This window comes from Anastrepha obliqua, chromosome 2 (assembly GCF_027943255.1).
Source record: "Anastrepha obliqua isolate idAnaObli1 chromosome 2, idAnaObli1_1.0, whole genome shotgun sequence".
Classification (NCBI taxonomy): Eukaryota; Metazoa; Arthropoda; class Insecta; order Diptera; family Tephritidae; genus Anastrepha; species Anastrepha obliqua.
The window spans coordinates 10,444,106-10,459,334 of record NC_072893.1 but is presented as its reverse complement, the minus strand read 5'-3'; the positions used below and the strand labels follow the sequence as shown (position 1 = coordinate 10,459,334).

General features: G+C 37.2%; 1 protein-coding gene across 2 annotated transcripts; it reads left to right on the top strand.

The window, feature by feature from the left end:
• Positions 1-626: 626 nt before the first annotated feature.
• Positions 627-14,560, top strand: LOC129237394 (sorting nexin-25). 2 transcript variants are annotated; one of them, XM_054872117.1, is made up of 13 exons: positions 627-1,846; positions 2,160-2,256; positions 2,327-2,461; positions 2,740-2,916; positions 4,838-5,010; positions 5,073-5,321; positions 5,379-5,536; positions 5,601-6,329; positions 6,436-6,612; positions 6,671-6,808; positions 6,890-7,287; positions 11,572-11,854; positions 13,877-14,560. In XM_054872117.1, exons 1-13 carry the CDS (start codon positions 1,570-1,572, stop codon positions 14,159-14,161), a joined length of 3,276 nt encoding a protein of 1,091 aa, XP_054728092.1. In that variant the 5' UTR covers positions 627-1,569; the 3' UTR covers positions 14,162-14,560. The 2 variants fall into 2 exon arrangements, with proteins under 2 accessions (XP_054728092.1, XP_054728091.1); XM_054872116.1 differs by having other exon boundaries at positions 5,601-6,341.
• Positions 14,561-15,229: the final 669 nt, after the last annotated feature.

Here is a 15,229-nt window from a genome sequence, read left to right as displayed (position 1 = left end):
TATGTTTTGTACGTTTGGTTGTCAAAGAAAAGTATTGGCAAAATAGAAAACAAAAACTGAATCCGTCTCATTTCATTCTTGAATAGGTTCGCCTTGGACAGAATCAAGGCAGAGTAAAGAAAAAATACTTTTGAACTGCCAAGTCTGCGTACTGGAAGGGAATGCTTCTATTATTTGATGTTCATGCACAGAGATTCGAACCTACGTACTCCCGAATGGTAGTCACGCACTAATTATTGGCTACGGCGGCTACCGTTTCTTGTGAATTGACATGGACACAGCGAAACAAAAACAAATTAATTGATTTACCAACACCACCTGTAATATAATATATTTGCCTTGCCTCACTTGCCGAAAATGTTTTGCTATTGTAAACATGATATTTAAAGCTTTGATAACTTGAATTGCTTGTAAAAATTGGCGATTCGCCTTTTCGCTTATGAGATCCGTCTTTCGTTTTGGTACTGTTTAACTGGGCGCAATGTTGCGACGAATATCCGCCAACGACATCGCTCCGCCCGACAAAGTTCGCTCAGCGATTTTATTCTGTTCATACTGTTAGCTTCTACAGTTTTCTTAAAATACTTGACATAAAAATTAATCATTCAGTCTTCTTTTTGAATCATTCTTGAAATCAAAGTAGTGAGAGTAGTGACAAAAATCAGTGAAGTAGTCATATTGTGAGTTCCCACGGAATGAAAAGTACGCATAATTAAATTTATGAGAGTAATGGAGTACAAATGAAAAGCTGGCATTGATAAGTGATTCATTCATTCTTAATTTGTTATCTAAGTGCAACGCAAAAAAAGTGAAAATAATCGACTTGTGACTAACAATGGATAAATAAGCAATCGGAAACGGAAGTAATTGATAAGTTTAATAAGCAACGCAAAAGTAAAGCTATGGACGGACGTGAAAGTGGATAAGGCTGGTTCCGTATGATATTTACTGTTCCGGGTTTCAAGATTCTTTGCAAGGAAGCATAATATCAACGCACACATATATTCATATGTATATGTATATATATTTATTAGTGAAGTAAAAATATTTGGCTGTGAATTGAGAACTTCACTACTTGTACTTGAACACATCTCGAGGTTGATACAATCGACAGCAGCTGTCAGCGTCGACGCCCACAAATCGTTCTTTCGGTGCGCGCTGTTGCCAATTGATTCAACTTGTTGCCCTCTACTGTGTGGATCCGACGTTAAAAATATTTCAAAGCTTGACTAAATAAACAACTCTAAACTGGAAATGAGGTCAAATTCTGTGTAAACCACGAATAAAATTTACCTGCCGCAGTGAAAGAAGCAACGGTGACATGTCGCTGGTGTATGGGGAGGCATGTAGGCGTATGTGTGACGCAGCACCTGCCGTCATTCGCAATTGACAACAACAAGCCATAAAACAAGGTCGTCTATACAATGCGTGCAATCAACGTTATCAAATATTAAAGAGTTAAGAAGCTCAAAGTAGCAAATTACATACTACAAGGCAAACGCCCAACTGCTAAGCCTCTGGTGCACAACAGACCACGTCAGATATCAACGGGGACTACGCCGCCTTAAAATGACCCTTGATCGACCGTTGTTTCCCATCGATTCGCTGCCTGCGTCCGCTGCGACAGCGTCGTCGTCGGCGTCATCGTGGCACTTGATAACTAGCGGCAAACTAACAAGTTACAGTGCATTCCTTTTGGCTACACGCGCGCTGCGTCTGCTGCAACTAAATTGGAAGGTAATCACTTCCGCAGCTCTTCTGACGCTCTTGGCTATCGTTTGGTACTACCCGGCATTTTTCTTTTTCTTCATATTTGTCGTTTACTCACTATTTCTGGTATTAACAGGTGAGTTTGATGAGAATTTACAATCAGCGCTTTTGTGCATCAACGCCCCGCTAGTGCAAGCGACGTGCGGATCTTTATTTGTTTGTTTGCCTTTTGCATTTATTTTGTATAAGCTCGGCCGCGCTTATCAGGCGCAGACTTTCCATTATCGTCCTTGTGTGGGTCATAATTATTTGTGCTGAAATCATAAATGTCTTGTTTTTTAAATTAAATTAATGACTGAAGTAAAGTCGCGTACTGTTGCCAGCCATTTGTTGCTATCGCAAGAAAACAATTTAAATTATTTATGTAATATTTTTTAATTAATTTTCAGCTGTGGCGGGCACAGTATATGTTCACTATATCTTTACCTGCCCAGAGCCACAACTACCGAAACGTCAACCAATAAATATTCTTTACAATGCGACAAAGTGAGTTTGTGATTTCAAAGAGATTTTCCTATTGCAAAAAGTAATTGATTTATTGTTTTTTCTTCTATAGAAGCAGCATTTTCGAACTGCCCAAACCCATTAAGAATGCATCGAATTTGCCGCTTATCTTTGGTAAAACGGTTGATTTGCAGCTGCAGCAGATTATTGAATATGTGCTACGCGACTTCATGACCCACTGGCTGGGGTAAGTGCTCAAGTAATAATAAACAAAAAATAATAATGTAAGTATGACGCATTTAACCTAGATGCGCTTATACTGAGTCTTTCGTCTACTGCGTTTATGAAATAAGATACTTCAAAAGTAAATTTGTGCACTTGAAACTCGTTTTAAGTATAAGCTCGTACAAAATATTTCTGATGGCTCGATTTGTAAATAGTCTGGATCAAATTTTGCTTATTACTCATTAAAATTTTGTTGTGTAAAAACGTATATACAATACGTTAACAGTTGTCATCTTTTAGGCACGTGGTTACTCAACCGAAATTGATGAATGATATTGTGCGCGAAGACCTTTGGAACGCCATACAAAAAATTCACGATAGAGGTGTGAAAATCGATGCCGCTAAAATCATAGCTGTGGATATGGTGAATCGTGTCACAGTACATTTGGAGAAGATTCGCATAGCTGAAGCTAGAGCGTAAGTTTTGTTAGGTGAAGCTTATTTTTAATTGATCACATCATGCAATCACATGATCTTATCATGCAATCACATGATCATATCATGCAATCACATGATCATATCATGTAATCACATGATCACTTAATGATATCCAAGGTGGGGCATAGTGCATTAAAAAATTAGTGCAATAAGCGGATAGTTAAAATACTGGAAAACAGCCGGCAGTACTTGGGGCAAAGACAATGTAATGTTGCTGGCGACATTTAAGACAATTGGCCGGCGGGTTCTAAATTACGCTGCATTTGTCTGGTCGCCTGGAACTAGTGATACGCAGTGGAAAAAGCTCCAGATATGCCAAAATACTGCTATTATGACAGCTACGGGCCGCAGAAGTCGAGTGGGTTAGTGTGTGACTAGCATTCGGAATTCAGAGAGCACGTAGGTTCGCATTTCGGTGAAACACCAAAATTAAGAAAAAATTTTTTCTAATAGCGGTCGCTCCTCGGCAGGCAACGGCATACCTCCGAGTGTGTTTCTGTCATGAAAAAGCCCCTCTTAAAAAATATCTGTCGTTTGGAGTCGGCTTGACACTGTAAATCCCTGCATTTGTGGAGCAACATCAAGACGCACACCACAAATAGGAGAAGGAGGAGCTCGGCTAAACACCCAAAACGGGTATATATATATATAAGATGCCTCTTGATGTCCCCCCTTCAACACCAACATAATGAGGCACAGATGTTATCTGCCAAAGGACACAACAAACTGCTCAGCAAACAGTTCTTACTCGGGTGATATCGTAGGTCCCACCCATGCAGACACCTTCTTGAAGCAGAGCCGCTTCCCGAGCACGTCAGGAGGCATCTCTTCAACTACTCCGACGAGATCCAAGACAAAACTAACCAACAACTACTGACCCGGACAGTGTTTAGACATACCCTATGATCAAAAAGTACCGGGAATGTTTAATTTAAACGAACCGCGCACTTGGGAATCGGTCCATATTTTTTTCTTATGTTGTTAGGACTGTAAGACACACATCTGCCACTATTTATCCGTTTTGAAGTGTTTGAGAGATGCTGTACGTCGCAAACTTCCGGATATATGGGCAAATAATTCTTGGATTTTGCATAATGATAAAGCGCAATCGCAACGAGCCCAAATTGTGCTGGATTATTTGACCAAACACCAAGTAAATACCATCGTGCAAGCAACGTAGTTAGTTGAAGTTACTACTTCGTGGAAGGAGATACAGGTGTTCAAAGAGACTGCGATGAAGGAGCTCAAGGCCATCCCTTCGTCGGCCTACCAGGGGTGTATGGAAAACTGGGTTAAACGTTGGCAAATGTGTGTTGCTTCAGACGGGTCATATTTTGAAGGGAGATAAAATAAATTTGCCTGAAATGTAACTCTGTTTTTTTTCTTATTTAAACATTCCCGGTACTTTTTGATCATAGGGTACACTCAACGACATTCATCGGGAGACACTTACCACCTTCTTAAGCTCCCGACCCCCGCATGCCGAACAGCAGATGAAGAGCTCCAGGTACTCAGAAAGATCCGCGTAACTTTAGCACACTCGCGTTCTGAAAACTGTAGCAGGTTAAACTCCTATCTATTGAGAATTGATGTCTGGCATGTGAAGGCACCCCGCACGATACCAACCACCTTTTCACATGCCCTATAAAACCAACGCATCTAACACCCCTCTCCGTCTCCCTCTCATTGCAAGATAAATCATCGTATTTCATTGAATTTGAAAATCATCTTTGCAATTTGTATTAAATTTACTACTTGTAATTTTATTGAATTAAACGCCGATAGCCTTGGTAGCTTGTGCTAAAAAGTTATTTTGTAATTTTAATTATAGATAACAAATAAATAATAATAATAATAAACGTGTAAACGAGTTTTACAATTTTCTCCTTATTTCTAACAGCGCTGAAATAGGCAATCCACCTGTGTTCTCCACCAATTCTTATCTGGTGGATGAGGAAACGGAATTGAAGTTTTTGCGCCGACTTAGTGAAATTATGATAATTCTTTTACTGCCACGTGGCTACTCGCTTCCACCGTTAAAAGTGCTGCTTAGCGAGATACTCTCTTATAAAAGTTTGTATTCCATTATTTATTACTTAAATGAAATTCTGCCTCTAACTCACGACTCTTTTTAGTCTTTTTTCCATTGATAAAAATGCTCACATCACCGGACTATATCAATCAGAAAGTTGTGCAAAATATTGAGTCACGTTTGGCGGCGGCTGCCATTAGTAAACGCAGCTACGAGTATGCAGCCAGCTTTGAAGATTTCTTGAAAATCATAAACAATTCAGGCAATTTGGAGGAGCTGTCGCTGATACGCAAAAGCATTGTGAATGACTTGATGCATGCGACTACAATGCAGAATCTGCAACGTGCCAAAGGTGCGTTGATAAGAAATTATGGGGTAAGAAATGAATAAACTAAATCTTTATATCTAGGTCTTGATCCCGATACCGACGATCATAGTCTGTCAAAATCGGAAATGAATGCTGCAGTGCGTCTGAAACGTTACGTACAACAGCTGACGTTTGCCAAAGCGCAGTGCGAGAAAAATTTAGGAAAGTACGGCTGGAACGGCAATTATACCAGTGATGTGGTAAAATGGCTAACTTTTTTACGTTGACACAATTTTAGTATTCAAAGATTTTTGTTTTCACTAGGATTTAACGCTCATCGAAGTTCTGAGTACTGCAGTGGGACGTCGATACTTGACCATTTTCTTGGAGCCGCTAAAGGCTAGTGCCTTGGTTGGCTTCTATTTGGCTGTTGAGGAATTGAAGCATTCGCACAAGTCTTCATGGCATCAGTTGGGTACTGAAATTTTCTACACTTACATACGTGTGCCAAAGCCGGAGATACAAATCGATAAACATGAACGCAAACTTATAGAAACATTTCTGTTGGGCGACACAGGCCCCGATATACTATATGACATTCAGAAAAATATCCTAAAAACGCTTGAAGAAAAGTATTATGCCTCATTTGTGCTGAGCGAACAGTATCGGCAATTACGTGACGCGCTAAATTCAGATGACTTTAAAGATCCCACCTTATTGCTACGCACAATCAATGGCAGCGATGCTTCATCAGATGACTCAAGCTCGGCCCTGGAAGGCGGTGATGGTGCTAATACCACATTGGATGTGGCGGCGCATACATCGTATGCGCGTCGCAAGCTGGAACAATTACAGGAACGCATCGATAAGAAGAGTCAAGCGTTGGATGCGCTGAAATGTTCGGTGAAACCCGAATCGAAAGTGTTGCAGATATTGGAGAAGGAAATGGAGTGGTTGAAAAACGAGAAACGACAAACAGAGACGCATCTCAGGCGCACCGATGCGTGGACAGAGCATCTGGGCAAGTGGAAGGCGACGTTGCAGAGCGTGGAGGTGCGTGCAGGGGTATATTTTCTTTTTTAGTTCAATTAATTGAGTTTTTAGATCTCAGCTCTGCTCTTTTATGTTTACCTGGAAATGATAAATATTTAATTTGCAGATTTCTGATGAAAAGGAGTCACTGCAATTCATGATTCTCGTGCATGTGGACGAGGATATAAATGCGCCACGTACAGCCAGTAGCAGCAAAAGTTCAGATAAGCCCGGTGGCTTACAGGTGCGGCCCGGTGCAATATCAAGTGGTTGGGTGGTGATGCGATCGCTGAATCACGTGCATGTGAGTAGTTGGTTATAAAATATATATTTATTTATATTTTACATTGAAATTTATGCAGGATCTGCAACGTAAACTGCGATATGTCAACTCAAACATAAAATCACTCGATCTGCCGACGAACTTTAAATTTTTCTTTCTGAAAAACGATCGCCAAGCGCTCGAAAAAGCCAAAGGACAAATACAGAAATTTTTAAATGTAAGTGGAAAACAAACAAAAAACTAAATAAATTTGGAATTTTATTCCTTATCAAATATATTTCATTCTTCTAAATCATAGTTCATACTAGAAGATGATCATTTGAATGGCAGCGAAGCTATTTACAGTTTTCTCAGTCCCAGTTCAGATCACCTGAAACAGACATTGCCTTCACCGAAGAAGTCCAAATTCTCACTATCCACTTTATTCAAAAGTGATGCTGCGAAAGGTGGAGATATGGGTAAAGCTAACGATCCCTTTTGGGGCTTACATCGTGATGATGAGGATATTTCAACTTATTTGGAAGGAGAAACGGGTGTGGACTCAAAGCTTTTAGCCGATCTGGATAGCAAAGATTCAATAGCGGAGCCTTTGTATGCGTTGCTCGGTGAGATTTTCGATATGGGCGGTGTTTTCAAGTGGCTGCGGAAGAGTTTGATATCATTTGTGCAGATCACTTATGGCAGGACAATAAACAGGTATGAGTGAAAGAAAAGAACAAATTAAAAAAAAAATAAAATAACATAGCATAATGTAACATAACATAACATAGCATATCCTAACATAGCATAATGTAACATAACATAACATAGCATATCCTAACATAGCATAATGTAACATAACATAGCATAATATAACTTAACATAGCATAATGTAACATAACATTACATAGCATAATATTACATAACATAGCATAATGTAACATAACATAACATAGCATATCCTAACATAGCATAATGTAACATAACATAGCATAATATAACTTAACATAGCATAATGTAACATAACTAATAGCCTAGACAGACCGTGGCTTTAATCGGGATTAACGACTTAATTCGGTAATATCTCAAGAATTAAGTGCAAATAATGCGGATGGATAACTAGGCTTAATTCTCATAAGTTAAGCGGATAAGGGGAATTTTCGATGGCAGCATTGCCAGAAAATGACAGCTAATATCTATTGCGAATGAAAAGTAATGAAACTTTTAAAGAGAATAACAAGAAAGATTGGATTCAAAGCTAGTTTGCACTAGATTAGGGTAAATGGTGGAGGAGAAAGAAAACGAAGGAGGGAGGGAACCAAACAGGTGGAAAAAAGGAAGAAGAGGATTTGGATTAGGGGATGACAACCAACAGTGGCGATTTATGTTCGCATTAACAAGCTACTGATGAATTTCAGCAGATGTGTGATATTTAAACCCGCAATATCCGCAGGTGTAGCGAAAAAATGAGAGCCTAGATGTCTGAACTTTTGCCCGACGAGAGCTGGGCAGATGTGAAGAAAGTACTGAGTTGATTCCACCTCGTCCTCCAGGGACGAGAAGTTCCCTCGAGCACCCCCGATTTACACGTGGCCAGAATGACCTCGCGACTATACACGTTTGCGTACTAGCCCAGCACCCGCTGAGTTGACGCGAGGCCCACCTATCCATTAGCAGACCACAGGATCTCAAGGGAACCTCAATCTTATCATTTTACGATAAAACCGTCTCCGGGGTTCCCTATCTAGCCAGTTTGCACTAACACGTTCGAAATTACATTAATTGTTTTGGTATTCGGAGCAATTTGAGAAATTGTAATTTAAATTGTTTTTAAATAAATAATTATTTTTTAGTATCAGTGCCGCCTATAGCCGTATTTGTTGAATGCGGCTCAACTTTTACTGAAAAAACTACCCAATAAGCAAATCAGCTGTTCACTAATCCGCGTAACCACCGTCTGTCACACTACAATTTTAATCAGCATTAAGGGGTTATATCCACTTGCGAGGCAGAAAAAACGCGTTTTTTTGTGAATTTTTTCCAAAGAGGCATTTTATTTTATACATTAATGAACAAAATGTAATTAAACAGAATTTAATGTACTTTAACAATCAGTGGTTTATTTTAAAAAATATTGGATCCCCTAGCTCCTGTAGATGATCTGCGGAAAGACCTCCAAAAAAAAGTGCTTGGCGGTGAGCAAGATATCTCTGGTCCAAATTATCTGAAAACCAAAAACCAAAAATATTTAGTTTAGTAATAAATAAATACAGGTAATGATCGAAGGTCTAGTCAAAATTTTGATTTTTGACAAAATGGCGGCTGTTCAAAAAAAAAATTCAGTTTTTCATGAAAATTTTTCACTTCAAAGTGGCTTAAAAAATCGAAATTATTGTCCAAAACCTTATTCCTTCGATCATTACCTGAAAAATATATCTGAGTAAGTCGTGTGAAAATTTCAAACCGATCGGTTTAGCGGTTTCGGAGAAATTTTGCTCACCGACTCTGAAAACACGGTTTTGAGATAAACGCGTTTAAAGTTTCGGGAACGATTTACACTAAATTAAAAATTTTTTTTTTCAACTTACATCGTGTCATCTATTCCAGCACCATAAGAGGAACCCTCTGCTTCGTCGTTTGCGTCCAAAATGTTTAGTTGTTGTTGTCTACGAGCCATTCTCCCCTCGCGCGTCGACCCTTGCGCTCTTGCGTCCGAAATTGAGATGCGCTCTGCGTCCTCTTTGCTCACGTAGGAATGAGCATTGGGTCCAAGTGATAATCCCATAGCACTCATATAATAAAGAAGAGATGTTTTACCTTCATTAAAGACCCCGGCTGCAATGTTTGCAGCTATTTCAATAATTTTAGAGCCAGCTGGAATAATTTTTGGAGTTATTTTCCATATCAGCTGATTATAACTTTCATTATTGTTCTGGGTAAAACCACCAACGCATCGTTCCAATAATTTTTTGTTACTTAGATCTTCGTAAATTGGAAAAATAGCTGATGCAACATCAGGTGGTAAGGCCTCATAATCATGTTTATAGCTGGGCCAAGTTCCCAAGGCTCGCGCTTTTTGCCACGAACACCACGAGTTTTCTCCTATAGGGCAATTATCATGCTGAGGGTTTTTATCTGTAGAGCAGTTGTGGAAATAAGATGCCCAAATGGCTTTATACATACTGTCAACAGAATCACAGTGTCTCCTAATCGCTAAACCATAGTAAACAGTTAATTTATCAATAAGTTTCCCAGTCAATTTACCTTTGCCACCAAGTAACTTTTTTTTTTTTGTTTTTCCATTCTTATCTTTCATTTCTTCTACTGTATTATTTACTATGTCTCTTAGCCGTTTGCCCATTCTTTTTTGAACATGCCCAATACATTCTTTCTTCGTTACTTCTGTCTCACCATAAGGAGCAGCCTTCAAAATCCCCGAATAAGTTTTAGAGTCACCATCACCGATGTAGTTTATAAAACGAACTTGAAACTTTTCCAATGAACGTTTGAACATGGTAATAACAGCATCAACTTCCATTTTTCCTGATGACCCCTTGTGGTTAGCTGAGCATACGTCTTTGTGCTCTTCCCACCATTCCTGATATTCAGTCGTATCCTTGTGAGATTTCCAAGGCTCGCATTGCTTACAGTAAGAGCTTTTAACTAAAAGATCAATTATTTTTCCACTGTAGTATCCAATTAGAGATGTAACTCCAAATAGAGAAGTAAATCCTCTTTTTTTCCAAGTTCCATCTCCCGAGACTGTTAAATCACTCTTATGTTCATCACCTTGCTGTTCAGCCGTGGCATTCATTTCCTCAACACAAGCTTTTTTTAAAAGTTTATCTGTGACTACTGAGACACATTCGTGGATATTTTTAACGATCATATCATATGAAGTTTGGAGCAAAAAAGCTGGCATGTCCATTAGCCCACAAAATTGAGTAGCACCTTTCAAACCTAACCCAAGGGTTCTCATCACAAATATAAATCGTCGATTTATTTCATACGAGTGTTTGACATAGTTACAAGAGTTTACACTACGAGGATTACATTTATCACATAAGATAACAATTTTGAAACCAAGTCCACGTTCTGAGGCTGTTTCAAATTTTACTGGCTCACGGCAAGTTTTACACAATACATACTCACTAATAGCCGTAAACACAGTTATAAAATTTAAAATTCTATATTCAACTGACGTATCGCGAGTTACATATATTTCCTCTTGCGCTTTAAATTTTTTTGCTGAGGCGCTGAAACTGCTCTCATCATATTCCACGGTTTTCGGATTAAAAACGTTCTTCCGTTTATTTCTTCGAGACAACTGTGCTTTGGAAGTTCTACGAGTTTCTCTGCTAATTTTGCGAGGCATTTTTTACTTTAATTAATTAAACTATACACACTGAGAAATACACAAACTGAGCAGAAACACAACTTGTCCACGTGGAAGATCACTTTTAACTGATGAGTTCACATATTTTTAACTTAAAATTCCTCAACATAGGTTTCAGGTATAAACTAGACCTTTGTATTATTATCTTAGGGTCCCAAACACAATATAAGTGGAGAACAAAAGTATAGCGGCTAGCAGAACCAGGTGCTACTCCGGCTCGTGCTCCGCCTACTTTCGAACGCTCGGAGACGTTCTTACTAATACGCTCATATCTTCGAAACTAATTGTCGGATCGATTTGAAATTTTCAGAGAATATTCTTAAATATATGTACATTCAAAAAATGAAAAAAAAAAAAATTCGATTTTTTGAAAATCACAAGTGGATATAACCCCTTAACTGTACCGGTAAACCCGATTAACGCCGACGTCTGTCTAGGCTATAAAATAATATAAACATAAAAACATAATATAACAAGAATAAAACTTAACATAACAGATCATAACATAACATAACATAACAAACACAACATAAGATAACATAACATAACCCAAAATTACACTTATTTTTTTACTCAACAATTATCAAAATATTTTTTTTTCGCAGGCAAATTCGTGAGTCCGTAGCCTATTTGTTTGAGGAATCGATGTTGCACTATTACTTCTCTGCAATTTTGAAATCGTTTTGGCCCGGCGGATTGCTGGCTTCTTCATATCCCGTACGTTCTGACGATATTAAAGAGATGACGCGCAACGCTGCAAAAGATTTGCTGATGGACAATATACCTGAGGTGCTGTGCAATTTAGTAGGTGCACAAACGGCTAAACATGGAGTGCTAAAAGTTTTCGAAGCCATGCAGAATCCAACTTATAACAAGCAATTATTTTATGTGAGTTGGTCGAAAGTATTTTTTTTCATTGAGCATACAAATGTTTATCATAACTACTTTATACCTAAAGTGGGCCACAGACGGCGAGCGCGTATGATGCGCTTACATTGTTTGTTATTTATGCCTATTTAATATGAAAAAGGCAAAACGACCAAAAACAAAATGTAAATCAAAGAAAAGTATGGGTAAATGATTGGCTAATAGAAGAAGAAGAAAGATACTATGTAAAGCTCTTAAATCGTCTTGAATTGTCGGATTGTAGAAATTATAAAAATTATTTACCTATGGAGGTGAGGACTTAAGACAACATTATCGAATTGGTAGCGCCTGTAATTATTAAAAAATACAATAATGCTAGACGCGATTACGCCAATAGAGAGATTATTCGCTCCGTTAAGATTGCTTGACTCAGGACAAAGCAACGAAGACTTGAAATTCTTGACAAATATTTCGCTTCAGTGCAACGGCTTAGTAGTAGTTGAAAGAAGTTCAGCAATTATTTCCGCATTAAAGCCATTTAATCTTGTTCCATGCTCTGATTTTTTTTATTAATTATATTTTTTTAATTTTTAATTAATTTTTTTGAATATTTAATTTTAATTTTTTTTTTGTAATATTATGAATATAAATGCTAGCTCGCTTTTTAGACACTCAACTTCACTATTAATTTCAAGCTCAAGCTCATTTTTTTCCGCCGATATGCATACTCCAAGCATCAACACAAAATGAGATAGTTGTTTTTGTTTTCAATGTAATGTTCGCGCACCACACCACAAACGTGAATATGTGTGCGAGCCGCTCGCTGAAAATCAAAATTTTCATGCTCGCCAACATGCCCATAGACGTTGGGCTCGCGCTCGTGTTCGTCGACTGTAGCCTACTTAAGCTAACCTATTCAACAAGATCAAACATATGTACGTATTTGCAATGTCTATAGTTAGGTCTGTTCATGTAAAAATTACCCAGTAACTTGTCAGTAACCTAACTTCCGACAATACGCTCTCACAGAGAAAAATATCAAAAGGAGTACATGAACAAAAAACCAGTAACAATTTGCAAGTTTTACGAGGCGCGAAAAATCACAAAAATAAAAAAAATTTCAGTTGAGCTATTTCGTATAAATGAAAAAAAAAAAAAAACAATAAAGCTAATAAAATGCAAAATAACGAGCTTAACATCACTTGATTTTATTTTGTGCACAGTAATTTGTTCCATTTCAACATCGCTGTCAGATGAAGAACATACCATTAGCGATTGTGGCAATCACATCTTTCTTCATATTTTCCTTGCTTCCGTCTATGCATATGTGTATGTATGTACGTATATTGCCAAATGAGTTTGGCCGAGCTCCTCTAGGAGGTTGCACTAGGAGGTTTGCCCTTGCCTGCCGAGGGGCGACCACTATTAGAAAAATATTAGCGGTCAGAAGTACATACCTCAATATTATTGCCCGATTCCTATTATTCCTATTATATAAAATATTTTAATAATTATAACTTTATAATTTTTTTCTAAAATAATGTTACTTACACTCATTTTCAATCACAATTTTATTTAAATTTAGAACTTTGACTCAATTCGCAAATTTTAATTCAATTCAATGCAAATTCTTACTAGCAAAAACATATCCAGTCAAAGACCGTACCACGATGAAACATCGGTTCTCGTCCCAGCACCGAAATTAAGCAGCGTCAGCGGCGGTTAGTACTTGGATGGGGGACCGATAAAAACGTATCCAATAAAAACTTGAAACTTCTCCTCAAAATGAAATGTCATTTTGCTCCCTCACTCTCCCCTACTTTGCAATTGTTTTTTGGATATATGTACACCAAAACTCGACAGTTTGGTATAAATTAATTGCTTCATGTACAGACCTTATGTTGTATAGAACTTTTTACGCTGGCATATTTTATTAATGAAATAATTTTTTTTTCGACGGCATAAAAAAATCAATTTCACTTCTCATGAAATTTGCCTCATTTACTATTGCGTTTGAGTACAATAATTTTTCTCTCTTCACAGGAGCTGCTCGAAATTTTAATGATTGAATTTTTCCCCGAAATACGCCAGCTGAAGTTGCCTGGTGTGAAATCTTCAACGCATCACCCGACAACGTCGACAGTTGGCACAACAAACTACAGCAATGCCGCCACATCACTGGTCACATCGACTACAATGGCAGCAGCTGCTGCAGCAGTCAGTGGTAATAGCAATAACAGCAATCAGAACACAACAACACACCAGCCATACGAAAAACCACAACCTCTACAATTTCAACAGCATCACTTTGCAAGTAATGGCAAATAGTTAGGTTAGGATGAGCTACTAAAAATTTAGCACCAAAGCGACAAGAACAATTTTACATATGGAAAGTATAACACTTTAGGGCATTATATTTATGTATGTATTAACTGAACAACGCCTTTGAAAATTTAGTTGGTAATGTTAAGAAAATGTGATTATGCAAAACGTTATGCTCGTTTTACCGTAACTGTGCTCATTTATGTTAATCTCATTTTTAAAACCACTATAGTTTGTATGTTTATATGTTTATATGTGTTTTGAAATTTGTTATTTGCGAATACCATTTTTTAGTGGGTAATATACAATTTCTATGAAATATGACAAGTTTCTGTACGAAGATATTATTTTTTATTGAGCTTACTTTTAAATGGGATGATTTAATTTCATTTTCAAGTGTGTTGCCTATTCTGTTTATGATATTTTGTTTTTAAAAATTGTTTTAAATGTTTTATTTTTTTTTATCAATAAAATCATGAATATATTATATGTTGAATGACAAGTATTATTTTCGAATTTTTGGTTTTTCTATTGGAAAATTAATTGAAAATTATATATTAAATAAGCAAAAAACAAAGGCATTCCAAAGATATTTATGTGTGTATGTAAAATTCAATATATTTATAAAGTTTATGTTATGAAATGTTTTGGTTCAAAAATAAGCATTAAATTGCAACTGCATTAATCGAGTATACAGTACATCAGATAAGCATTAAAATTAGTGAATTGTAGCAAAGGAACATTAATGTTAAATAGTGTAATAATTATATAAGTGATTTTGTTAAAAACTGCATAGATATGATGTGATTTCAAGAAGTCTCTTTTACAAACAACCACACACGGAACTACAAATATTAAAGTAGTTTTTGAGATATATATTTACATATATATTTGTATGTACGCCAGTTTCTGAACGTAGCCACCTTCTCGAAAATGAACAAAAAAGAAAAAAAAGCAAATTGAACGTAAAGTTAACCAACCAATTACCGTAAAGAAGAACCTAAAAAGAAGAACAAAATAGATCCAAAACAAAGAGTGTTTGTTATTCTCACATGAAACAGTATGCCACAAATA